The 27813-nt window shown below is 44.5% G+C and overlaps 1 protein-coding gene and 1 long non-coding RNA gene across 19 annotated transcripts; both read right to left on the bottom strand.

The window, feature by feature from the left end:
- Window positions 1-5257: 5257 nt before the first annotated feature.
- On the bottom strand, window positions 5258-6468 carry LOC125548262 (expansin-A8). Its single transcript, XM_048711914.2, has 2 exons — window positions 6246-6468; window positions 5258-6141 (listed from the first exon to the last, which is right to left on the bottom strand). Exons 1-2 carry the CDS (start codon window positions 6370-6372, stop codon window positions 5513-5515), a joined length of 756 nt encoding a protein of 251 aa, XP_048567871.1. The 5' UTR covers window positions 6373-6468; the 3' UTR covers window positions 5258-5512.
- Window positions 6469-17898: 11430 nt separating this feature from the next.
- LOC125543590 (uncharacterized) lies at window positions 17899-26528 on the bottom strand. 18 transcript variants are annotated; one of them, XR_015618542.1, is made up of 7 exons: window positions 25266-26528; window positions 23322-23390; window positions 22730-23233; window positions 21798-22343; window positions 21339-21676; window positions 21143-21236; window positions 17899-18199 (listed from the first exon to the last, which is right to left on the bottom strand). It is a non-coding gene; the product is annotated as an uncharacterized LOC125543590 (long non-coding RNA). The 18 variants fall into 18 exon arrangements; XR_015618540.1 differs by having other exon boundaries at window positions 22730-22975; window positions 23069-23233; window positions 23322-26527; XR_015618538.1 differs by having other exon boundaries at window positions 22730-23390.
- Window positions 26529-27813: the final 1285 nt, after the last annotated feature.

The raw sequence follows: 27813 nt of genomic DNA on the forward strand, positions 1-27813 counted from the left end.
GAAGCACTCAATCTCAGGCTTAGGTCCAGACTTGGGTTTCTTCTCCTGAGCAGCAACTTGTTTGTTGTTCTTCTTGAAGTTCCCCTTCTTCTTCCCTTTGCCCTTTTTCTTGAAACTAGCGGTCTTATTGACCATCAACACTTGATGCTCCTTCTTGATTTCTACCTCCGCAGCCTTAACATTGCGAAGAGCTCGGGAATCGTCTTATCCATCCCTTGCATGTTATAGTTCATCACGAAGCTCTTGTAGCTTGGTGGCAGTGATTGAAGAACTCTGTCAATGACACTATCAACAGGAAGATTAACTCCCAGTTGAGTCAAGTGATTATGATACCCCAGACATTTTGAGTATATGTTCACTGACAGAACTATTCTCCTCCATCTTGCAGCTATAGAACTTATTAGAGACTTCATATCTCTCAATTCGGGCATTTGCTTGAAATATTAACTTCAACTCCTGCAACATCTCATATGCTCCATGACGTTCAAAACGTCGTTGAAGTCCCAATTCTAAGTCGTAAAGCATGGCACACTGAACTGTTGAGTAGTCATCAGCTTTGCTTTGCCAGATGTTCATAACATCTGGTGTTGCTCCTGCAGCAGGCCTGTCACCCAGCGGTGCTTGCAGGACGTAATTCTTCTGTGCAGTAATGAGGATAATCCTCAAGTTACGGACCCAGTCCGTGTAATTGCTACCATCATCTTTCAACTTTGCTTTCTCAAGGAACACATTGAAATTCAACGGAACAACAACACAGGCCATCTATCTACAATCAAACATAGACAAGCAAAATACTATCAGGTACTAAGTTCATGATAAATTTAAGTTCAATTAATCATATTACTTAAGAACTCCCACTTAGAAAGACATCCCTCTAATCTTCTAAGTGATCACGTGATCCAAATCAACTAAACCATAATCGATCATCACGTGAAATGGAGTAGCTTTCAATGGTGAACATCAATATGTTGATCATATCTACTATATGATTCACGCTCGACCTTTCGGTCTCAGTGTTCTGAGGCCATATCTGCATATGCTAGGCTCGTCATGTTTACCCTGAGTATTCTGCGTGTGCAAAAACTGGCTTGCACCCGTTGTAGATGGACGTAGAGCTTATCACACCCGATCATCACGTGGTGTCTTGGCACGACGAACTTTGGCAAGGTGCATACTCAGGGAGAACACTTTTATCTTCAAATTTAGTGAGAGATCATCTTATAATGCTACCGTCAATCAAAGCAAGATAAGATGCATAAAAGATAAGCATCACATGCAATCAATATAAGTGATATGATATGGCCATCATCATTTTGTTCTTGTGATCTCCATCTCCGAAGCATCTTCATGATCACCATCGTCACCGGTGCGACACATTGATCTCCATCGTAGCATCGTTGTCATCTCGCCAATCTTATGCTTCCACGACTATCGCTACCTCTTAGTGATAAAGTAAAGCATTACACGGCGATTGCATTGCATACAATAAAGCGACAACCATATGGCTCCTGCCAGTTGTCGATAACTCGGTTACAAAACATGATCATCTCATACAATAAAATTTAGCATCATGTCTTGACCATATCACATCACAACATGCCCTGCAAAAACAAGTTAGACGTCCTCTACTTTGTTTGTTGCAAGTTTTACGTGGCTGCTACGGGCTGAGCAAGAACCGTTCTTACCTACGCATCAAAACCATAATGATAGTTTGTCAAGTTGATGCTGTTTTAACCTTCGCAAGGACCAGGCGTAGCCACACTTGGTTCAACTAAAGTTGGAGAAACTGACACCCGCCAGCCACCTGTGTGCAAAGCACGTTGGTAGAACCAGTCTCGCGTAAGCGTACGCGTAATGTCGGTTCGGGCCGCTTCATCCAACAATACCGTCGAACCAAAGTATGACATGCTGGTAAGCAGTATGACTTATATCGCCCACAACTCACTTGTGTTCTACTCATGCATATAACATCAACACATAAAACCTGGCTCGGATGCCACTGTTGGGAAACGTAGTAATTTCAAAAAAAATCCTACACACACATAAGATCATGGTGATGCATAGCAACGAGAGGGGAGAGTGTTGTCTACGTACCCTCGTAGACCGAAAGCGGAAGAGTTTAGCACAACGCGGTTGATGTATTCATACGTCTTCACGATCCGATCGATCCAAGTACCGAACGCACGGGACCTCCGAGTTCAGCACACGTTCAGCTCGATGACGTCCCGCGAACTCCAATCTAGTAGAGCTTCATGGGAGAGTTCCGTCAGCACGATGGCGTGGTAACAATGATGATGTTCTACCGTCGCAGGGCATCGCCTAAGCACCGCTGTGATATGATCGAGGTGGATTATGGTGGAAGGGGGCACCGCACACGGCTAAGAGATCAAGAGATCAATTGTTGTGTCTATGGGGTGCCCCTGGCCACGTATATAAAGGAGTAGAGGAGGAGGGGGCCGGCCAAGAGGAGGAGGCGCGCCCAAGGGGGGGCAATCCTACTCCAAGTAGGTTTTGCCCCCTTTCCTATTCCAACTAGGAGAAGGGGGAAGGAGGAGGTGGACAGAAGGAAGGAGAAGGGGGGCCGTGCCCCCATCCCTTTTCCAATTCGGATTGGGGCAAGGGGGGCTGCGCGCCACCTCCTGCTGCCTCTCCTCTTCCACTACTTTGGGCCCATGAGGCCCAATAACCCCCGGGGGGTTCCGGTACCCCCCCCCCCCAGTACTCCGGTATATATCCGATAACCCCCGGAACCATTCCGGTGTCCGAATATAGTCATCCAATATATCAATATTCATGTCTCGACCATTTTGAGACTCCTCGTCATGTCCGTGATCATATCCGGGACTCCGAACAACCTTCGGTACATCAAAACTCATAAACTCATAATATAACCGGCATCGAAACGTTAAGCGTGCGGACCCTACGGGTTCGAGAACTATGTAGACATGACCGAGACATGTCTCCGGTCAATAACCAATAGCCTAACCTGGATGCTCATATTGGCTCCCATATATTCTATGAAGATCTTTATCGGTCAGACCGCATAACAACATACGTTGTTCCCTTTGTCATCGGTATGTTACTTGCCCGAGATTCGATCGTCGGTATCTAATATCTAGTTCAATCTCGTTACCGGCAAGTCTCTTTACTCGTTCCGTAATACATCATTCCGCAACTAACTCATTTAGTTGCAATGCTTGCAAGGCTTAAGTGATATGCATTACCGAGAGGGCCCAAAGATACCTCTCCGACAATCGAAGTGACAAATCCTAATATCGAAATACGCCAACCCAACAAGTACCTTTGGAGACACCTGTAGAGCACCTTTATAATCACACAGTTACGTTATGACGTTTGGTAGCACACAAAGTGTTCCTCCGGTAAACAGGAGTTGCATAATCTCATAGTCATAGGAACATGTATAAGTTATGAAGAAAGCAATATCAACAAACTAAACGATCAATTGCTAAGCTAATTGAATGGGTTAAGTCAATCACATCATTCTCCTAATGATGTGACCCCGTTAATCAAATGACAACTCATGTCTATGGTTAGGAAACATAACCATCTTCGATCAACGAGTTAGTCAAGTAGAGGCATACTAGTGACACTCTGTTTATCTATGTATTCACACATGTATTATGTTTCCGGTTAATACAATTCTAACATGAATAATAAATATTTATCATGATATAAGGAAATAAATAATAATTTTATTATTGCCTCTACGGCATATTTCCTTCAGGAATCGCCCGACTAGGCCGCAGACAGCAGGTCTAGCGGTGCAAGAGCCACAACCTATTTTTTTCTTTCTATTTTTTGTTCTCATTTTTTGTAATTTTCATACTTTTTTTATACTTTAATATATTCTCTCTCTCTCCATATATATATTACAAAAAACACTCTTCAAAAACACATTTGAAAAAATGTTGAATAAGTATTTAAAAAATTGAAAAATAATTCGAAAACGGTTGAACAAGTATTTGAAAACTATTGAATAAATATTAAAAATGTCAAACAAGTATTTGAAAAATGTTGAATAGGTATTAAAAAATATTGAACGAGTATATGAAAAATGTTGAACAAGTATTACAAAAATGTTGAACAAGAATTTGAAAAATGTTCAACAACTATTTGAAAATGTTGAATAAGTATTAAAAATATTGAACAATTATTTAAAAAAATTTGAATAGGTATTAAAAATGTTGAATGAGTATTTAAAAATGTTGAATAAGTATTAAAAATGTTGAACAAGTATTTAAAAAAATGATGAATAAGTATTAAAATGTTGAACACGTATTTTAAAGATGTTGAAAAAGCGTTCGGACAATGTTAAACGTGTATACAAAAAATGGTGATAGCTTGTTACAGTTTTTTTTTGACATGTATGAAAATGTAGAGTGAAAAAACATAAGAAAACACACATGAAAAACAAAAAATGAAGAAGAAAAAATAAAACCAAACAAAAAATGGAGAAAAAAGGAAATGAACAAGAAATAAACAATTTTGATCTGAGAAGAAAGAAGAAAGAGTGCAAAAAAAAGAGAAGAAAACCAAATGAAACAAGAGAAAAACAAAAAACAAAAAATGTTGAACGAGTATTTGAAAAGTGTTGAACAAGTGTTAAAATGTAAAACAAGTATTTGAAAAGTGTCGAATAAGCGTTCGGATAATTGAAAAAATGAAGAAAAACGAAGAACAAGAAAATGAAGAAACAAAAGCAAAGAAATGAAAAAAAACAAAGAAGAAAAAAAACGAAAAAAGACAGGAGAAAACCGGCGCGTTGTGCTTCAAGTGGGTCGTGTCCTAGCCACTATCACGAACCTTTGGCGTGGCGCAGTGGCTAGTGCGCTGCGTTTGTTTGTGCGCGATCGAAAGCTGGAGCGTCGCTTAATGCCACAAATAGTCGCTACGATTTATCGTAGGGTCGTGGGTTTTAGCTCGCCTGAATTGTGGGCTGGGATTTTAATCTTAATGGGCATTCACCTTCCCGTGTTAGTAAAGAAACCAGGCTCTTTCCGCAAAAAAAGAAGAAGAAGAAGAAACCAGGTTTGTGGACGATGCTCGCCAATAGAGGGCTGACACGTGGGCCAATGTCAACTTTCACACTGGAAAATATCTAGACAAGTTTGATTCAGCAAAACCATTTCTTATTTATTTTTTGCATGATTCTAGAGAGCCAGAGAGAGAAAACAGTATGCTTTTGATACTCACAATGCAGTAAGCTTATATATAGACAGAAACATATATACTTTGTAAAAAAAAAGCACATTCCTGCGGCTGAACATGCGTGAATATCCAGCCGGTAGCCAAATACACTGATCAATGGAACAACACACAACCCAGAAACATACTGTTCAGTATACGTACAGAAACATCATTCGTGCAGTGCAGGCGGCGTGGTCTTCTCGATCGATCGTCTGGTTAATTTGGCCACCGATAAGCTGCAGGTGATTACACGAATACCGTTTAAATTTGGTTTCATGCAGCATGGATATGCACACGGATCGGGTCAGTACAACTGAGCCCCGGACGTGTACGTGCCGCCGAACCACCACCCGGGCGGCGCGACGTCGTTGGCCGTGACGACGCGGCCGTCGTCGGATTTGACGCGGAACGAGAGGCTCTGGCCGTCGAGGTTGGCGTTGCTCTGCCAGTTTGCGCCCCAGTTCCGGCTCATCTCCATCCAGTTGGTGCGGGAGCCCTTGATCCACATCTGCGCCACGCCGCCGCTGCCGCCCACGTTGGTCACCAGCACCAGCTCGAAGTAGCTGTGGCCGTTGATGGTGAACCTGATCCCGCCGCTCCGCTGGCAGCGCACCCTCCTGTAGTTGACGGGGACGATGCCGGCCTTGTAGACGGCGATGGTCTCCCACGCCGGCTGGGCCATGTCGAAGTGCTGCCGCGGCGGGTTGCACCAGCCGCCGTTGTCGCCGGCGAGCGCGTAGTTGGGCGGGCAGAAGTTGGTGGCCGTGACGGTGATGGAGGCCCCCGGCTTGCACATCCGCGACTTGCGCGTGTCGCACGCGATCGTGAAGCACGCCCCGCACGACGCGCCGTTGTTGAACAGGGCGGTGCTCAGCGCCGTCGTCCGCGTGCCGTACCCCGCGCCGTACAGGTTGCCGTACCCGCAGGCGCCGCCTGATGAGATGAGATCCGTGCATGGGCGCATGTCAGCATAAGCCATGGAGCTAACTAGAAAATTTGGCGGAAAAGATGCCGAGCGACGAGCCGAATCGACTCACCCATGGTGCCGGACGCGTCGCCGCCGCCGTAGAACGTCGCGTGGGCGGGCGTCCATTGAGCCGCCGACGCTGCTCTGAGCAGCAATGCGCACAGCGCCGGGAGCACGAGCATCTTGATGACCGCCATGTCGTCGGCGTTCGATCCGGCCGAGCAAGATGGTACTGATGCAAGATCGTACCCTGCTTGCAATGTCTCTGGCTTAACTGTTGTGCAGAAGCATGTGTCGGCACGCCTATATATATACTGCCCTTGGTGCAAGCAACTGGAGTTGCAACTACGCTACAGTATTCATCATTCGGTCGCTACCGACCGGCTGACGGGGCCACGAGAGGCGTATTGACATTTCATGTTGCAAGGGGAGATTTGCAGTGTGAAAGCGAGCGTGCTTCGCGCGTCGGTGTTTTCTTTGAGAAGCGAGTATCTCGGCTGCGTGCATGGTAGGCTGCTCTTGACTTTTGGCGCAGCTGCACGTTGAGTTCATGATTGGATTGGATCGAACGCTAATGTATCGCAGAGCAAAATTTTGTGCTGCCTATTATATATAAGATTCCGGATAACCGGTGTTCATGTGGCATGTGCCTTCTCCCGGCTGCTTATGAGCGGACGAAGTCACCTGTGAGGTGATGAGCATGTCATATATAGCTTGCCCGCCCTGTCCTGTGAGTTTTCAGCGCCAACGGTGGAGTTACTCCAGTAGTTTGATCACCGCAAAATGACGTGCTGTTCTGCCAAGCCGAACCAAGTTCACTTTTCGAATATTTGATCGTTGAAAATCACGAATACTCTGATACTCTGATACTCTGAGGATTATTGTTTTCCGTCAAAATGAGAATATTTTCATATATGGATGTTGATAGTAAGAAAAACGCTGCATCGTAATAGTACAACAAAACCAGCAACAAAAGTTACGGCTGATTACTACGTCTACTGCTACAGAAGACTGGTATTTTACTCTAGCTAACTTTCTAAATATCGATCAATCCACTCCGTTTTTTCGATTACACGGTTCAATGCAATTTGCGCCTAAAGTCAAAGCGTGCTACACGGTGAGCTTCCATGCCAAAGTGTGTCACATTCTTGCGTAGTGTAGCAATAGTAGCAGTACAATGCAAGTGTGATTGGGAAAAAAAAGTGCAGTGGAAGCAGGCTGACACTCGACGGTTGACATTTTATGTGCCGACGATCGAGCACAGAACATGCTCCGTGCTGTAGAATAAGTTGCCATGCATGATTTCAGGGCCGTACCTGGTAGTACCATCCGGAACCGTCGCGGTTCACGCAATTCTTTATGCACGACACGCTATGCCTATGTTTCTCAGTTAGGTGCGTACAGGTATAGCACATGCTCAAGCGCAAAAACCGGCCGGGCTAACGATTACCAAGTCCTGACTCACCGAATAATTCCGTAGGTATACCGTATACGTACGACTTGGATCAAGCAACTCGTAACTACATAAATCAAGGTCAATCATGAGAGATTTCATATGCACGTTATATCGTATCCGATGCTATTTGACAACCACCTTTGGTTGGTTGGGAACTTGGGATGATTGCCCTGCCGTGAAATAGACATATACTTGAACAGCCCCGCTTCGGTACAACCCCACCCCACCCCACACCAACCAGCTATAGCGACTAGCGGGGCGACTCGCGGGGCACCTCCGAGGGCGACCTCTGCCGACGGGAACGGCGGGTTGGGGGCCGGTTCTGGGCGTTGTTGGACGGCGCCGGGGACGCGGAAGACGACAACGGTGACTCGGACGGCGAGGAGCCGCCGGCGGGATCTCCAACGCCGTCGGACGCGATCTGCGAGGCGTTCAGAGTTGGGTACCACGAAGACGAGGTGGCGTTGCTCGTGGACTTGTCGATCCCTTGAGATGATCCGGCGAGGTTGGGCCTGCAGGAGGAGGATAAGGTCGAGATCGTCCGGCGAGTCGTCCATCGGCGTACGGCGGCAACGGCGATTCGTCCTTGGCGCGGTCCGTTACCTAAGGTGAGTCTCCCGAAACCTACACTTTCAGATTATTTCGAGGCGGGAGCTTGGACACTGGTTCAGAGAAAGAAGAAGAGGCGGCCTGCGGCGAAGGTGGTGCCGGCGCCGGCGGCCGGACGGTCGGCTGAGATCCGCGAGGCGTGGATCCAGCGTTTGAATTTTTTGATCGGCCACGATGGGCTGGATGTGGTTACGGCGCCAGTGGGCCGGAGTGCTGATGGGCATTGGGCCCAAAACTTGTTGTAACCGAGTGGGCCGGGGTTAGCTGGGTATGAGGCCGAGGCTAAACCGGAATCCATCTCTAATGTTTACGATGACCCATGCATCCAGCTGCTCGATCATCGTTCTCGTTGCTCATCGCCGCCACCCCCTAGGGTTTCACGTCGTTGCGCGGTGCCGGGCTTCCCTGCGTGTGGACAGGGTCGCGTCGCTCGGATTCCTCCCATAGTGGCCATGGCTGGGTGTGGAGGTAGTGGTCCGCCGGGATCGCGGCCTCCAGTGCCCGTGCCGACCGTTGCGGGTCGCGGCGGTGGTTCACGGGGGCTTCGGTCGCCGGCGCCTGGGTTGGTTGTTCTGCTGCCTGTGTCAGCCTCCGCGGGTCGAGGCGTGGGAGCGCAGGGGACTAGGCCGCCGATGCCCGGGACCGCTGTGGCGGAGCCTCGGCAGCAGCCGCAAGCAAGCGTGCACCAGCCTCGAGCAGCGCCGCCGCTGCACGTCGTTGCGCAGCCACCGCAGAAAAGGGTGGGGTCTGCGCAAACGACGAACGCACCACCGACTCAGAGTGCGGGGACGCTTCCCGCGTCTCGGACTAGACCGCCGGCGCATGTGGGTTCTGGTGGCGCGGGACAACCTCGCTTCCCTGCAAACCGTGGTGGCCGTGGACCGCCGCAAGGACAATGGGGTGATGATGGTTATGACGCGTATGGTGATGGGCAGCATCGGGGCTCGTCGGCGGCGGGCGGCAGGCATGGATATGCATGGCAGAGTGATGGAACGACTGACCGGCCTTTTTACGGCCCTCCTGGTGGTTTTGTTGAGGGGGCATCTGGCCTAGATTACCGGCAGAGAGGTGGTTACCGAGGTTTTCGTGGTGGTCGCGGTGGCAGAAACCACTACCGTCAGCCTCCACCGCCCGCTGTTGTTGAGCCGTCGGGCTCCTCGGAGGTGGTTGTTTCCGGGCAGACGTCAGAGTTGTCCGGCCAGGTAATGGACGCGGTGACAGCTTTGGCTCATGCTGAGGTGCCTCCGACTGAACCCATGGCGATGGGCTCTGTCAGTACAACTGACAAGTCAGAGAGTGATAGAGCTTCCAAATGGGCTCGCAAAAAGGAGAAGTTGATTTGCTATCGTTGTGGTGACAAGGGTCATTTTATTGCCGAGTGTGTTACTGAGTTATGTGACACTTGCCTCAAACCAGCACATGCTATGGGGGAGTGCCCGATATTTAGTGCACCAATGCCGAGTTTTACCATCTACGGAGTTTGCTGTGCCAAGTGGATGTTCTTTGAGTCTCCTAGTGAGATGGAGATCCTAGAGGCGCCTTAGAGCATGACCACGGGGGTTGTCAAAGTCACTAAGGGTGATTTGTCTGAGGCTCAGATTCTGCAGTGGCTTAATGAGTTAGCTCCAGGTAACTTTCAGTGGGAGCTTATCAGACTTGAGGCCAACATATATAAGGTTGACTTCCCTACATCTGAGGACTTGCAGCGACTTCTGAGCTTTGGGTTGTGCAGAGTGCCTGGCACCGAGTGCATCCTGGAGTTCCATGAGTGGAAGAAGGTTGAGCCAACGGGCAAGCCTCTTACTCAGGTTTGGTTACAATTCTCGGGGGCTCCTTCGAAGCTGCTGAATGATGCTCGAGTCGCTGCTAGTTTGGGGACACTGGTTGGAAAAACTGAGAGGGTGGATATGGCCTTTACCCAAGCTAACGGGGTGGCCAGACTGCTGGTGAGTATTCTGGACATTGAGTTTGTGCCAGACTTGGTTAAGTGGACACATAAGGGCCTGATTTATAACCTTGAGATTGAATTTGAGGACACTGATCTGTTCGCCGAGGCTTTGGCAGGGCCTGATGTTGATATGCTTGATAAGGATGATGGTTTGGGTAACAAGAAAGTGCGAGAGGAGGATCGTGGGTGAGAGTTGTCCAACGTTCTGGGCTCCGCTTCGTAGACGCTCGGGAATGGGGCTGTATCATCTACTACTGTGCCTATGAACACTTTGAAATTTGGTTCGTCTGAGCCTGCTTCTGCTCCTCCCAGACTTTGGAGTGATCAGGTGGAGCGTGATGATGTGTTAGAACACACGCTCCCTCCCCTGGACTTTGCAGCGGCAAATGGTTCTGTGGATGGTTGTTTGGACGCGACTATCACTGAGACGACTTCGGTCGAGGGTGGGGACGATCATGGGCATGCAGCCCTCCGTTCCCCTACTCCTTCTGTTGTGTCACCGCGGGTGAAGAGCCCAATGATGCAGGGTGTGGTTTTGACAGTGTCGCGGACCTGTGATGGGTCCGGTTTGGGAGGGGACCCGGGCAGGCGGCCTCGGCCCTTACTTCTCCGGCAGCGGTCAGGGTGGCCGTTCTCGCGGCGTCCACTGGTTCCGAGAACCGGCCGACTGCTACCTCTTGAGCACTGCGTTGGATTTCCCCGAAGAGGAGAGGATGATGCAGCAAAGTAGCGTAAGTATTTCCCTCAGTTTTTGAGAACCAAGGTATCAATCCAGTAGGAGGCCACGCACAAGTCCTTCGTACCTACACAAAAACAACAGCTCAACGCAACCAACGCGCTTAGGGGTTGTCAATCCCTTCACGACCACTTACGAAAGTGAGATCTGATAGAGATGATAAATAATATTTTTGGTATTGTTGGTATAGAGATGCAAATTAAAAAGTAAACGCAAAGTAAAAGCAAAGCAGTAATATAGTAATGGAGATTAATATGATGAGAAAGAGACCCGGGGGCCATAGGTTTCACTAGTGGCTTCTCTTAAGAGCATAAGTATTCTGCGGTGGGTGAAAAAATTACTGTTGAGCAATTGACAGAATTGAGCATAGTTATGAGAATATCTAGGTATGATCATGTATATAGGCATCACGTCCGAGACAAGTAGACCGACTCCTGCCTGCATCTACTACTATTACTCCACTCATCGACCGCTATCCAGCATGCATCTAGAGTATTAAGTAAAAAACAGAGTGACGCCTTAAGCTAGATGACATGATGTAGAGGGATAGTTTCATGCAATATGATAAAAACCCCATCTTGTTATCCTCGATGGTAACGATACAATACGTGCCTTGCTGCCCCTTCTGTCACTGGGAAAGGACACCGCAAGATCGAACCCAAAGCTAAGCACTTCTCCCATGGCAAGAACAACCAATCTAGTAGGCCATACCAAACTGATAATTCGAAGAGACTTGCAAAGATAACCAATCATACATAAAAGAATTCAGAGAAGATTCAAATATTATTCATAGATAGACTTGATCATAAACCCACAATTCATCGGTCTCAACAAACACACCGCAAAAAGAAGATTACATCGAATAGATCTCCACGAGAGAGGGGGAGAACATTGCATTGATATCCAAAAAGAGAGAAGAAGCCATCTAGCTATTAACTATGGACCCGTAGGTCTGAAGTAAACTACTCACAATTCATCGGAGGGGCTTGGATGATGATGTAGAAGCCCTCCGTGATCGATGCCCCCTCCGACGGATCTCCGGAACAGGCTCCAAGATGGGATCTCGTGGATACAGAAAGTTGCAGCGGTGGAATTAGGTTTTTGGCTCCGTCTCTGATCATTTGGGGGTACGTGGATATATATAGGAGGAAGAAGTGCGTCGGTGGAGCAACAGGAGGCCCACGAGGGTGGGGGCGCACCTGGGGGGTAGGGCGCGCCCCCTACCTCATGGCCTCCTGTTACGTGCCTTGATGTAGGGTCCAAGTCTCCTGAGTTGTATTCGGTGAGAAAATCACGTTCTCGAAGGTTTCATTCCGTTTGGACTCCGTTTGATATTCCTTTCCTTCGAAACCCTAAAACAGGCAAAAAACAGCAATTCTGGGCTGGGCCTCCGGTTAATAGGTTAGTTCCAAAAATAATATAAAAGTGGATAATAAAGCCCAATATAGTCCAAAACAGTAGATAATATAGCATGGAGCAATCAAAAATTATAGATATGTTGGAGACGTATCAAGCATCCCCAAGCTTAATTCCTGCTCGTCCTCGAGTAGGTAAATGATAAAAACAGAATTTTTGATGCGGAGTGCTACTTGGCATAATTTCAATGTAAATCTTCTTAATTGTGGTATGAATATTCAGATTCAAAAGATTCAAGACAAAAGTTTATATTGACATAAAAATAATAATACTTCAAGCATACTGACAAAGCAATTATGTCTTCTCAAAATAACATGGCCAAAGAAAGCTATCCCTACAAAATCATATAGTCTGGCTATGCTCTATCTTCACCACACAAAGTATTTAAATCATGCACAACCCCGATGACAAGCCAAGCAATTGTTTCATACTTTTGACATTTTCAAAACTTTTTCGATCTTCACGCAATACATGAGCGTAAGCCATGGATATAGCACTATATGTGGAATAGAATGGTGGTTGTGGAGAAGACAAAAAGAGGGGAAGATAGTCTCATATCAACTAGGCATATCAACGGGCTATGGAGATGCCCATCAATAGATATCAATGTGAGTGAGTAGGGATTGCCATGCAACGGATGCACTAGAGCTATAAGTATATGAAAGCTCAACAAAAGAAACTAAGTGGATGTGCATTCAACTCGCTTGCTCACGAAGACCTAGGGTATTTTGAGGAAGCCCATCATTGGAATATACAAGCCAAATTCTATAATGAAAAATTCCCACTAGTATATGAAAGTGACAGAATGAGAGACTCTCTACAATGAAGATCATGGTGCTACTTTGAAGGACAAGTGTGGTAAAAGGATAGTAACATTGTCCCTTCTCTCTTTTTCTCTCATTTTTTTATTTGGGCCTTCTCTTTTATTTATGGCCTCTTTTTTTCGTCCGGAGTCTCATCCCGACTTGTGGGGGAATCATAGTCTCCATCATCCTTTCCTCACTTGGGACAATGCTATAAAATGATGATCATCACACTTTTTATTTTTCTTACAACTTAACAATTACAACTCGATACTTAGAACAAAATATGACTCTATATGAATGCCTCCGATGGTGTACCGGGATATGCAATGAATCAAGAGTGACATGTATGAAAGAATTATGAACGATGGCTTTGTCACAAATACGATGTCAACTACATGATCATGCTAGCAATATGACAATGATGGAGCGTGTCATAATGAATGGAACGGTGGAAAGTTGCATGGCAATATATCTCGGAATGGCTATGAAAATGCCATGATAGGTAGGTATGGTGGCTGTTTTGAGGAAGGTATTTGGTGGGTGTATGATACCGGCGAAAAGTGCGCGGTATTAGAGAGGCTAGCAATGGTGGAAGGAAGAAAAGTGTGTATAATCCATGGACTCAATATTAGTCATAAAGAACTCATATACTTATTGCAAAAATCTAGAAGTTATCAAAGCAAAGTATTACGCGCATGCTCCTAGGGGGATAGATTGGTAGGAAAAGACCATCGCTCATCCCCGACCGCCACTCATAAGGAAGACAATCAATAAATAAATCATGCTCTGACTTCATCACATAACGGTTCACCATACGTGCATGCTACGGGAATCAAAAACTTTAACACAAGCATTTTTCAAATTCACAACTACTCAACTAGCATGACTCTAATATCACCATCCTCATATCTCAAAACAATTATCAAGCATCAATTTTTTCTTAGTATTCAACGCATTCAAAAGAAAGTTTTACAAATCTTGAATACCAAGAATATTATTATTAAGCAAATTACCATGCTATTAAGACTCTCAAAAATAATCTAAGTGAAGCATGAGAGATCAATAGTTTCTATAAAACAAATCCACCACCGTGCTCTAAAAGATATAAGTGAAGCACTAGAGCAAAACTATAGAGCTCAAAAGATATAAGTGAAGCACATAGAGTATTCTATCAAATTCTAAATTATGTATGGCGCTCTCAAAAGGTGTGTACAACAAGGATGATTGTGGTAAACTAACAAGCAAAGACTCAAATCATAAAAGACGCTCCAAGCAAAACACATATCATGTGGTGAATAAAAATATAGCGCCAAGTAAAGTTACCGATAGAAGTAGACGAAAGAGGGGATGCCTTCCGGGGCATCCCCAAGCTTTGGCTTTTAGGTGTCCTTAGATTATCTTAGGGGTGCCATGGGCATCCCCAAGCTTAAGCTCTTGCCACTCTTTGTTCCATAATCCATCGAATCCTTACCCAAAACTTGAAAACTTCACAACACAAAACTTAAAGTAGAAAACTCGTGAGCTCCGTTAGCGAAAGAAAACAAAAGACCACTTCAAGGTACGGTAATTAACTCATTCTTTATTTATATTGGTGTTAAAACTACTGTATTCCAACTTATCTATGGATTATAAACTATTTTACTAGCCATAGATTCATCAAAATAAGCAAACAACACACGAAAAACAGAATCTGTCAAAAATAGAACAGTCTGTAGTAATCTGTAGCTAGCGCAAGATCTGGAACCCCAAAAATTCTAAAATAAATTTCTGGACGTGAGGAATTTATCTATTAATCATCTTCAAAAAGAATTAACTAAATATCACTCTCCAAATAAAAATTACAGCAGTTCTCGTGAGCGCTAAAGTTTCTGTTTTTTTTACAGCAAGTTCAACAAGACTTTCCCCAAGTCTTCCCAACGGTTATACTTGGCACAAACACTAATTAAACACAAAAAACACAACCAAAACAGAGTCTAAATAATTTATTTATTGAATAACAGAAAAGAAAAATATTGGGTTGTCTCCCAACAAGCGCTTTTCTTTAAAGCCTTATAGCTAGGCATAATATTTCAATGATGCTCACATGAAAGACAAGAATTAAAACACAAAGAGAGCATCATAAAACACGTGACAAACACATCTAAGTCTAACATACTTCCTATGCATAGGAATCTTATAGGCAAACAAATTATCAAGGCAAGTAAAAACTGGCATATGCAAAGAAGAGGAAAGAAACAATAGCAATCTCAACATAACGAGAGGTAACTTAGTAACATGAAAATTTCTACCACCATATTTCCATCTATCATAATAATTACATGTAGGATCATAAGCAAATTCAACAAAATAGCTATCACATAAAATATTTTCAACATGATCCACATGCATGCAAAGTTGACACTCTTCCAAAATAGTGGGATTAACATTAACTAAAGCAAAGTTTTCATAAGATTGAACATTTTCCAAATATGTGGGATTTAAAGTTGACACTCTTCCAAACCCACTTTCAAGAATATTGCAAACACTATTATCAATCTCATATTCATCATGGGGCTTAAATAAATTTTCAAGATCATAAGAAGAATCACCCCAATCATGATCATTGCAACAAGTAGAGGACATAGCAAAACTAGCATCCCCAAGCTTAGGGTTTTGCATATTATTAGCACACTTTATATAAATAGAATTCATAATAAAATCATTGCAATCATGCTTTTTATTCAAAGATCTATCGTGAATCGCTTCATAAAGTAATTCATCACACTTTTCAAATTCACGAATTTCAAGCAAAAGCTCATAAAGATAATCTAGTGCAGAAAACTCACTAGCAATTGGTTCATCATAATTGGATCTCTTAAAAAGATTAGCAAGTGGATGAGGATCCATAGATCTTAGGTTCTCTGTTTAGTAATAAATAAACAACTATTCCAACCATACGAGCAAACAAGAAACGGGCAAAAGAGGCAAACGGGAAAGAGAGGGAGGATAGAGAGAGAGGGCGAATAAAACGGCAAGGGCGAAGTGGGGGAGAGGAAAACGAGAGGCAAATGGCAAATAATGTAATGCGGGAGATAGGGATTGTGATGGGTACTTGGTATGTTGACTTTTGCGCAGACTCCCCGGCAACGGCGCCAGAAATTCTTCTTGCTACCTCTTGAGCACTGCGCTGGATTTCCCCGGAGAGAGGATGATGCAGCAAAGTAGCGTAAGTATTTCCCTCAGTTTTTGAGAACCAAGGTATAAATCCAGTAGGAGGCCACGCACAAGTCCCACGTACCTACACAAAAACAATAACTCAACGCAACCAACGCGCTTAGGGGTTGTCAATCCCTTCACGGTCACTTACGAAAGTGAGATCTGGTAGAGATGATAAATAATATTTTTGGTATTTTTGGTATAGAGATGAAAAGTAAAAAGTAAAAGCAAAGCAGTAATATAGTAATGGAGATTAATATGATGAGAAATAGACCCGGCAGCCATAGGTTTCACTAGTGGCTTCTCTTAAGAGCATAAGTATTCTACGGTGGGTGAACAAATTACTATTGAGCAGTTGACAGAATTGAGCATAGTTATGAGAATATCTAGGTATGATCATGTATATAGGCATCGCGTCCGAGACAAGTAGACCGACTCCTGCCTGCATCTACTACTATTACTCCACTCATCGACCGCTATCCAGCATGCATCTAGAGTATTAAGTAAAAAACAGAGTAACGCCTTAAGCTAGATGACATGATGTAGAGGGATAGTTTCATGCAATATGATAAAAAAACCCATCTTGTTATCCTCGATGGCAACGATACAATACGTGCCTTGCTGCCCCTTCTGTCACTGGGAAAGGACACCGAAAGATCGAACCCAAAGCTAAGCACTTCTCCCATGGCAAGAACAACCAATCTAGTAGGCCAAACCAAACTGATAATTCGAAGAGACTCGCAAAGATAACCAATCATACATAAAAGAATTCAGAGAAGATTCAAATATTATTCATAGATAGACTTAATCATAAACCCACAATTCATCGATCTCAATAAACACACCGCAAAAAGAAGATTACATCGAATAGATCTCCACGAGAGAGGGGGAGAACAATGTATTGAGATCCAAAAAGAGAGAAGAAGCCATCTAGCTGCTAACTATGGACTCGTAGGTCTGAAGTAAACTACTCACAATTCATCGGAGGGGCTTGGATGATGATGTAGAAGCCCTCCGTGATCGATGCCCCCTCCGGCAGAGCTCCGGAACAGGCCCCAAGATGGGATCTCGTGGATACAGAAAGTTGTGGCGGTGGAATTAGGTTTTTGGCTCCGTCTCTGATCGTTTGGGGCACTACACCACAACACTGATGTAAGGACAGAATAACTGCCGGGAGAAGGCTCTTTAGAGGGCAGACAAACTGCCGGGAGTTTGGTTCTCCCAGCAGATAGAACCGCCACGAGAACGGCTGCCGGGGATTACTTCTCCCGACAGATAAACTTCTCCCGGCAGTTTTTCTGCCCTGACACATGTATTTGCCGGTAGTTTGTGTTCGCTCGGCAGATTGTTCGGAGCACGTGAAACTGCAATTACCGGCAGTTAAGCCGCCTGTACAAGCATGTTCACCCGGCAAATATTATGCCAGCTTGTTAACTTCACTAGCAAAATGTTCTAGGCAAACCTATTATGTAATATCCGTCCATATATATACGCACTCAGGACATAGCACACAATTTATACATGCACTTCAATCAAAGTAGCATATAGGCCTCATCGAAAACCTTAAACTTAACGACCATATATAAAGAGGTAGTACCACAAAAGGATTACATATATACATTTGCCACACACCCAAAATAAAGTAGTGCCACTAGGGATGTACATATGTTTCTAGATGTGTGCCACACAACCTAAATAAGCTAATTCAACAACCACCAAAATGAGCAGAGCAAGTCTTTACGTTCAACAAACAAGACACAGGTCATTATCACTCCACCAACTTAATTTTAGGTCTTCCAAATCTTCAGCAACTTGAAGATCTTCCAAACCTTAGTGAACTTGTGCACCTTTGGGAAACCTGCAATAGATCAGAAGATGTTACATATAACAGTTGCAGTCATAACTTAAGGAAGATGTTACAACAATCGCATATAACAGACGGATATATGTTCTAAAATATAGAGCAACCAGTAACATCTCTTGAGTAATCTCTTCTATAGTAGAGAACATGTCCTGGACATCAAGATGTCCATTTTTTTATCATCTTAACAATAGCAAGTTTATCTTCTCATCAAAATGTAGCGTGCAAAGTCTGTACAAATATTAACAGGAAGATGTTAAAACAATCACATACAACAGCCGCATGCCCGACATACAACAGCCGCATATGTTCTGAAACATAGAGCAACTAGTAACACTAGTTGAATGCCCGTGCGTTGCCACGAAACAAAAATAAATTTTTTCAGAGAGAAATTGACTTTAATGTTGTTATAATTTACACTATGTATGTTGGAGGTAGCATATGATTGTTGTGAAAAATATCGCATTGTACCTGCACTTTAAATAAAACCCACATGACCCACACTCAAATTTTCTAGTGCATATATTTGTCATTGTGATTCAGTATACAAAAAGGTTTGTCACTCCCTTGACCAAATCTGTAGGAAAAAGGTAGCCGTGCATTTGGAGTTGTGATTCAGTTGCATCGTTGCTTCGTCCTTGTGTATGTATCTTTCCCTACTCTGGTTAGTCATACTATAGTTACTGTTACATTGATGGTCTCTCCACTGTCGCCTTCGGGTCTGCCTTTAGATCAACAATGGTTGTTTGGCCCCATCATCATCCTACTCGCCATCGCTTCGCCATGATTTATGTACCTTCCCCTACCTTGATTAGACAATATTTGATAAGGTTTGTGTCACTTCTTATACCCACTTAACCTGCCTCTCAACTCACATTTGGCTCTTATTGCTGCGATTGGACTCGTCTAGCATCATCTAAGTACTCGCCCATGCACACCTAATATGGCAAAAATGTAATGTAGTTGCGGCCATTTATTCCATCCTCTTCACTCACTCTTCTTGGTTATCAATATACATAACACTGTTGCGCAATAAACACTCTTACAAAGCAATCATATTTCAAAAAATCTAGAAGCATTTAAATCCTTAGAAAAAATATCAAACTCATAATGTCACTCATTCAACACGCAACCCTCTTGAGTTATATTTCACGCATGTGTCAAACCTTATACATCCTGCCTAGAAATAAGAGAATGGAGTTATTGACTTCCTCGCTTTGTGTGAGGAGAAAAAAGTCACACCTCCTCGAAACTAATGAAGAGAATACATTTTTCACCATTACCTTTAGAAACAATGGATCAAAGAGTGTTGAAGAAAAACACAGATCTTGATGTACAACAATCCATTCATTACTTGTAACAATATTTTCTTTAGATGCATTCAGTGTAAGAATAACAAAATCTTGATGGCTATATCATCCATTTCATGAGTTATTCAGCAATCAAAATAGGAGGGGACAACCTCCCTTGTCCAGGATCTTAAAAAACCCTCTCTTGTCCAGTTCAAAAATTTTGATTAAAGGAAATAAACAGAAAGAAAATAGAAGCGATACCGCCTGAATTAACAAACAGCCCCTCTAAGTATTTGAAACATAATAAAACAAAAAAGGAAAATAATATATTTTTGGGTTTAGATTCAGATACCCACATTGAAGGTATAGACACAAAAAATACATTATGTGTTCACTTGTTCTTCCATACAAAGGGACATCATTGCGTACAATTTGATGTGTTATGCACTACAATTGATACATGCTAATAATATACTTTTGCAATCTTATTTTTTTTCTACAGGAACCAGGTTGAAGCCTACCCAAGAGGCAACATAACAAGATTTAAAAAGTAGAAAGGAAATTTTGAGGATGTCAATAAGTTAGCTTGGCTGTACAGCAGCAAAGGCTAAGTACCAAATGCCTCCAACAGGAGGTTAACATTCTAAATAACTTTAGAAACTAACTCTTCCAAACCCATCTCTCTTTGGCCTAAAAGAAATCTCCACACTTCCTTCCTAAATCTGCCACACTTCATAAGAGGCAAGAGAGATCTCCTTGTTGGACATATCTCGATCTAATGAGTTCTTGCTCAATACGTATAAATCTTGCAACTATGTCAGCAATATAGGTAGATGTTTTTCCCTGACTATAGGAACCACATCCAGTGAATAAAAGACAAAACTTTGTTATTCGATAAGTTACACTAAAGGGACCAGGTGTGAACTATAGAACAAATAAAAACTGAAGTGAACAAAAAGGAAACTAATCTCAGGGAAATTGTCTTGAGCAAAGAATTCAAGAAAGACATAGGGAATGATATCGAGGCAATGAAAATGACTTTAGGTAGTAGATTAATTGCTTGGTATGTGATAACACACCTCAAGGTCAGTGGAACATCACTAATCACATCGGCGCTAAATGACTTAATTAGGCCTTATATGAGATAGGATACAGAACCATGGATGTTGCCATATATACTCGGCATTTCCTAATGTTGCATCTTCCAACATTCACTCATTGGCGAGGCCAACATGGCTGCACATTTCAGACCCAGCCTAATTTGTTATATTACGTCAGCTCTGCAGGCACCAGTGATTATGTAGTGTATTAACGTAATACTTTAAGCAGGAAAAATGCAAGTTCTAACATGTTGAAGGAATGGATTAACAAATCAATAATTCTCCCATTGTAATTCTACAAGCAAGTTGGCCCAACAGGGGGGGAATAGAATATGGTTTCTACGCCACAAGAGAAATGTTCAAATGTAGAAACAAACACAAGCGTTATACCTCGAAATGTATAATTACATGTCCAATCTGCAGTCAAATCAAACATGTGACAATCGCCATATAGAGCCAATGAGCAAAGGATAGACAGTCAAAACTTACCAAGTTAGATAAAGTCAAGTTAATTTATAAAAATGATGAAGAGTAGATGAATTACTAACCAAAGGAGTCCTTTAGGATCAAATGAAGCCTGACACGATGATGGAGCATCAGAAGTAAGCAGTATCTTTTATAGATAATCTATGCTATACATTCCTGTAGTAATAAAGTATGAACAGGGATCGGAGACTCACAAAAAGGGAGAGAAAGAAATAATTGTGAAAATGGAAGTTCGTTTTCAGTATGGTCTAGGCGTACCTCTAGTGGATCATGCGGCGATGGTGTGCAAGTAATTGGTGAGATGATCTAGGGGAGGAGAAGGCACACACCATGGCTCAGGGAACACCGTCGGGTGTGGTCGGATGGGTGTGCACAACAGAGATCTGGTGCGGAGCGTTGCCTTATGTGATGGGTGCTGCCACCGTCAGGGTCGCCGCTCGCTGAAAAGCCACGTTGTTGTCAGTGTCAGTGGTCGCCGCCACAATGGATGTTTACACGGTGCCGCGTACTAAGACTGTCATGTCGGCGGAGTGGCTGCAAGCCCAATGCCTTTTTGGATTTTTGGCCCCCTTCTTCTCTAGTTGTTACTTGTAGCCCTACCTCAAGCAATCCAAAAACACTTACCCTTCAAATATATATCCTGGCTATCAGGTAAGTTACCTCTGTGATACCAGAAACTTTAACTGTGTATATCAGTTTTTAGAAGTCAATAATTACCTGTTTTATGAAGAAATTACTTGAATTGGACTTTTTAGCATCTTATGATGTCCTTGAAAATGAATGCTTTTGCTCTGGAGGACTGTCCCTAGAACCTAGTTAATTTGAACGAGGATAAAATTGTGTCAGACCATTAGAGGAAAAATGTACGAGTAATGTACCTGAAAGAAATATATATGATTTAGCACTGTCAGAGGTACAACTTGTAACCATATGAATCCTTCAGCGGGCAAAACCAAAAGTACTTAGCACAAGTACACAATATTACTTCACCGTTTGATCTCAAAACATCTTGGCCCGCTGATCCTTTATTAATCCCTCAATATCAACCTAATTATTCAGCCTCTCAAAGTCAGCACCATATACATCTCGTAGGGGATGGGGAGGATAGCAGCAGGAGGAGGGCTAGCATCTGAGGGCCCCTGCTCTTTATCATTGACCATCAATCCTTGACACGTCGCTGTGCTCTGCTCCATGGTCGAAGTTCGTCCTTCCACGTCGGGTTAGAGGTCTTATATAGTGTGCCATCATGTGGTTGAGATATGGCTACATCAAAATACCGAAAAAAGAAGATCATTCAAGCTTCAGCAGAGAGCAAATGGACATGTATTCCGGTTGGTTTTTAAACTCTGCAGCAATTTAGAATATGATTGGATTTTGGACCATCCATTGCTACACTTTTATACAAGAGCAATTCCTCGACCAATGGCACAATATAAACTAAACATATACTCATCTGTCCATAAACTAACTGAACATGATAGTACAGATTATAGAATGAGTCGCCAATGGTTGGCACTCCCATATTCTTCATACAATGACATGATCTATTCAGTTCATCGTCGAACCAACAAGACATCTCATGACATTCACGGTGAAGTGACAAATACCATAAGAAACATAAAGAAAAAAGAATCAACAATGAAGCTTACCTTCAGACTGCAGTGATCCGATTTGGAGGCAAGGCACGACAAGCGGTCAGGGGAGATGTTGTCATTGGCGGAACAGGAATGGTGGGGTGACATCTCGGATTACAAAGGGATGGGGGGGTGGGGGCAGCAGGCTCACAAGGACCCACACCAATGTAGCATATTGTAGGTGAGGCGAGGCCTGGACGACCCACATCCACAGGTGGTGGAGCAGCGTGCCGAAGAAAAGCACAAATTGCCATTACGATTCTGCAAAGGACACAAAGGACCCACACCAATGAATTAAAGCCAGACTAAAAGAGGGGTGAAACGGTGTTTTGACAATCTAAAGACCAGTACAACCTAGTAAAAAACAAACATCAAACCATAAGCCCTGTTTGCCGCCGCCGCTTGCCAGATTTCCACCGGCGATCTCCTCCGACTACCTGCTCCTCCCACGGTCCCACCGCCTCCCGCCATCTGTTCCCACCAGCCGGTCTCCCGCCGCGCGTTGCCACTCGTCGGCCCCTGCCATGGGAGAGGAGAACGTGGGTGTACCCCAGTACAGGCTACGGGGAGAAGATGGGTTGGAGTGAGGGTAGGAAGATAGCGTTACCTATGCCCTGTTCATCGTTGCCATGGACGCGGCGCTCCTGCTCGTCTCCCTCCCTGCATCGAGCTCCTCCTGGACTCGGTGAAGAATGGATGAGATGGAAAGGGCTTGGATCCACTGCTCCAGTCTAATTTGGTTGCAGTGTGCAACCGCTCGAGGTCGCCGTGAGGACTGAGGAGGTCGGCGGCGGCAATTCCTCTCTCGAGAGCAAGGGATTTGGGGGAAGGGAAGTGGGGGTGGGACGTGCGTACGTGCGTTGTTTTATTTTGTTGTCATTTTTTTTCATGCGACGGGTGGGGAGGAGCCGAGGGGGTCCGTTTTTTTCGCGTGTGGGGAGAAGTTTTCACGTACGGGATCGAACGAGGTGGGGGCGAGCGAAGGAGGTCGAACCATCACGACGTTCGATTCTCCTTTAATAGTAGAGATCTCTAGAGTAATCTCTACTTTAGTAGACAACATATCCTGGACATCAACATGTCCATTTTTTATCATCTTGACAGTAGCAAGCTTATCTAACTTCTCATCCAAATATAGTGTGCAAAGTCTGTATGAATATTACACAAGCACAAGGCCACGATCACACACTTAACATTACACAAGCAAATTTTGAAGCTAGTGTACTGAACAAGCACATATGCAAAATTATAGCATCTTATTTTCACTTGGTACTTTTTCTCTACCAGAACGCAACAGGTGTTTAGTTGTGCTTCTTAAAATTTCGTATGTCGTATACCTTGGCTTCTTCAAAGTAATACAATTACACATTAGTATCGGAACCTGTGGATTCAGTGTGCTAGTCCAGTCTCTAGTGGGCCTTGATATTGAGCCTGACCTTGGATATAAGCTGATTTATTTTGAGTTCCTATATGATGTTGGCACAACATAATAGGATAATGAATCTGGAAATCTATAAATGACGATACCATTTTGTGGTTTTGCGTGGTATTTCCTTAGAGCAATGATGACAACTGTGCTTACAGACTTCCTGCATCCAGAACACGAAGTTGAACTACATTTCTCCTGTTGCGGAATCTGGTGAAGGGATGTATTGGGAGTACTGTGATTTTCACTGAAGCATTGCCTCTTATTGTAAAGATGACTCAATGTTGGTCCCATTGCATAAACAAGCCTTTTAATTTTTGCTCCCTCTTTGCAGGAGCTATTAAAGTTCAGTTACATAAATGATTTGCTGGCTACACAGAATAAGAGGGGAACTAGCTGGACATATATTTCAGGATCTTTTAATGGGAGCTGTTTAGTTTCCTGGTTCCATGCTTTTGTTGGACAAGTTACAAATGAAGGTCCCCTAAAATGGTACTCGCTCCGTCCCAAAATAAGTGTATCAACTTTGTAACTTTAGTGCAAAGTTGTACAAAAATTATGAGACTTATTTTGGGACGGAGGGAGTATCTGAGTAGTGGACAAGCCCACAGATTTACAAATCCAGTGAAACACTATGAACATTTGGTTCACTTTCCTACATCTTGGACAACAAGTTGAATTAGCCTAGAAAAATAAACCAAGGCTTTTGACAAACAAACAAACAAACAAGCTAAAATACTTCATGTACATGAAAGAAAGAGGATCCAGTTATGAGAAATGAATCAAATGAAAGTTGTGAGCATGGAATCCAATGAAAGTCATTTCTCTACATGGTAGAGTCTATCGTGTACATGAAAGAAAGATGATCCAATTAAAGTTTATATTTGTAACCATATTTATTCAACTGACCTCTCTCCAAATTCATGGCTGATGGACACAAAAGCACACTTCTAAAGAACTATAATGATCTGTTTGAATTACTAATTAATACTATATACTGGAATCAGGAGCTCAAGTTTTCTGGACAGAAGTTAACCATGTAGCAACCAAATGAGCGAACCATTACTATCTGCCCTTGATAGTACACACTAATGTAAATATTCAGCCAAGAAACATGTATATTACCTCCTCAGCTTGCTTGTGGTCGCAACGCATTGCCGCATTTGCCATTAACTCACTTCCAACTGCATACATAGAAGCAAGAGTTTTAAGCAATCAACCATGATAGTCATTGTATATTTAATCATAGGACCTAAGCTTACATGCTTGTAAGGCCATGCAATACATCGCGTAACATACAAAAGAAAGTTTACTTCTATTAATAGGGAAAAAAATCTAAATACCATATATTACATTGAAAATGAACAAAGTAAGCTTGCACAAGAAGCAGTTATGACTCATCATTTTGGTTCACTCTAGGGGGTGGTCATGATGTACTCACATCAATATGAACGATGACCAAACTTCAAATCTACGACCAGACTGCAGTTGACACGGCCATATATAATCTACTACGATGGTCACTATTGTTTCGGTAGATACTGATGATATAAGGGCGCTCCTTGGTCAGTGGGTTGTCTCCTGGTGTTGTTCCTTCACTAATACTACAAGCTGCTTATTACATGTGAATCAGTATAAAGTACATAAAGACTCCCAACAGATGAATACAAGAAAAATTGTAGCAAGATAAACTGCATCTGTATAAAGTACATAAAGGCTCCCAACAGATCAATACAAGCAAAAATTAGCAACAGAAACTTCCTGTGTTTGCTTCAAGAAGTCACAATCTAGTGAAGGCATAAACTGTGGAGAAGGTGCAGCTTGCCGGAGGAGCTCCTTGGGGCTCGGGTGAGCATGTGCGGAGGGCTAGCTTGGGGGAGGAAGCTCGCGAGGAGGGCGGTAACTGAGGAACGACGGTGTACAGCGGAGGAGGAAGGTCGTCGGTGGATTGGCTCGGCGATGGGATGCTCCGTGTCAATTGGTGCTCGGCGGCGCCGCTCTGGAGTGGTTGGGGGGCGACAGCGGCAGTGGTCTGGGTGGAGGAAGCGACAGTGGATGCTAGGGGCGGCAGAGGAGCTGCGATGGTGGGCGACGACAGCGTCAGTGGTCTGGGTGGAGGACGCAGCAGTGCATTGGTTGGGGCGGCGGACGGGCTGCGGTGGTGGGGGGGCGACGGCGGCACTGGGGCCGGTTGGGGCGGCGGAGGGGCTGCGGTCAAACGGTTGGGGGCAGCGGCGATCTGGTGTCGGGAACTAGTAGATTGAGTGATTTGGGGATGGCGATGGCGATGGCTAGAGGGCGGCCGCCGGTGGAAGGTTAGATTGTTGGGGGCGGCGGCGCAATGGTGTAGGGCATGGGTGGATTGGGATTTGGGGGGCCAGCGATGCGGTCTGGTGCGGTGGGCCGGCGCGTCTAAGTTTGTTTTGGGCCAAATTCCTTGTCACCCTCGCGCGTTTTTTCCTCACTAGCGCACGCTTAGGGCCGAAACTTTTCATTGCCGCGCCGAAGACGGTCCCCGGCAGAATATGGGCCGTTCTCTGGTTGTCCCGGCAGATAATGGGCCCTAGATTGTACCGGCAGTCAGTGTGCCATCGTTGCTCGAGTTTTCCCGGCAGTTTGCTTGCCTTAAGATGCTTGTACCGGCAGAAATTAATATCCTGGCAGTTTATTTGCCCTTGGTCGGGTATTTCTCCCGGCAGTTAACTGCCCCCAATCAAGTGTTGTGGTGTAGTGGGGGTACGTGGATATATATAGGAGGAAGAAGTACGTCGGTGGAGCAACAGGGGGCCCACGAGGGTGGGGGCACGCCTGGGGGGTAGGGCGCGCCCCCCTACCTCGTGGCCTCCTGTTACGTGCCTTGACATAGGGTCCAAGTCTCCTGAGTTGTATTCGGTGAGAAAATCATGTTCCCGAAGGTTTCATTCCGTTTGGACTCCGTTTGATATTCCTTTTCTTCGAAACCCTAAAACAGGCAAAAAACAGCAATTCTGGGCTGAGCCTCCGGTTAATAGGTTAGTCCCAAAAATAATATAAAAGTGGATAATAAAGCCCAATATAGTCCAAAACAGTAGATAATATAGCATGGAGCAATCAAAAATTATAGATACGTTGGAGATGTATCACCGACGCCCACTAAGCTGCAGGTCCAGGCGACGCCTGCCGTGGTGGAGCGCGGGCAGGTGGCCCCCGCACCCACTTCCCCTTGCGCACCTTTGGATAGGGCGCCCCACACTGCATCACCGCGCGCTGGTTGCCGGCTGACTACGCTGGGTGCGTCGGGAACCTCAACGGTTCCTACGACGGCTCATGGCGCTTCCCAGGTTGCTTCAGCCTGGCTCGGCCTTATTGGGAATGAGGCTGGAGGCCTTACCCCCAACGGGCCTGCTCGTGATGATATCATCGCATATGGAGGGATTCCGGATCCTGTCACCGAGGGGCGATGGATGAGCTGCCGCCTCCAGGACCAGCCGGATGTTGATGCCATGTAGCAGAGGTGCGCCATGCGGGCGGCCAAGCTTCGTGACATTGAGGTCACTACTGGTATGTCGGTTAACATTTCCAATTTCATTTTGCATTTTTCCAATGATGAGATTATTAATAATGCAAATCAGTTAGGAGTTTCACTAGGTAATAATGATAGTGAAATCTCTAAATCCGTTAATGATCTTCTGGA

Source organism: Triticum urartu, chromosome 3A (genome assembly GCF_056163025.1).
Source record: "Triticum urartu cultivar PI428250 chromosome 3A, HENAU_Tu73, whole genome shotgun sequence".
Taxonomy (NCBI): domain Eukaryota; kingdom Viridiplantae; phylum Streptophyta; class Magnoliopsida; order Poales; family Poaceae; genus Triticum; species Triticum urartu.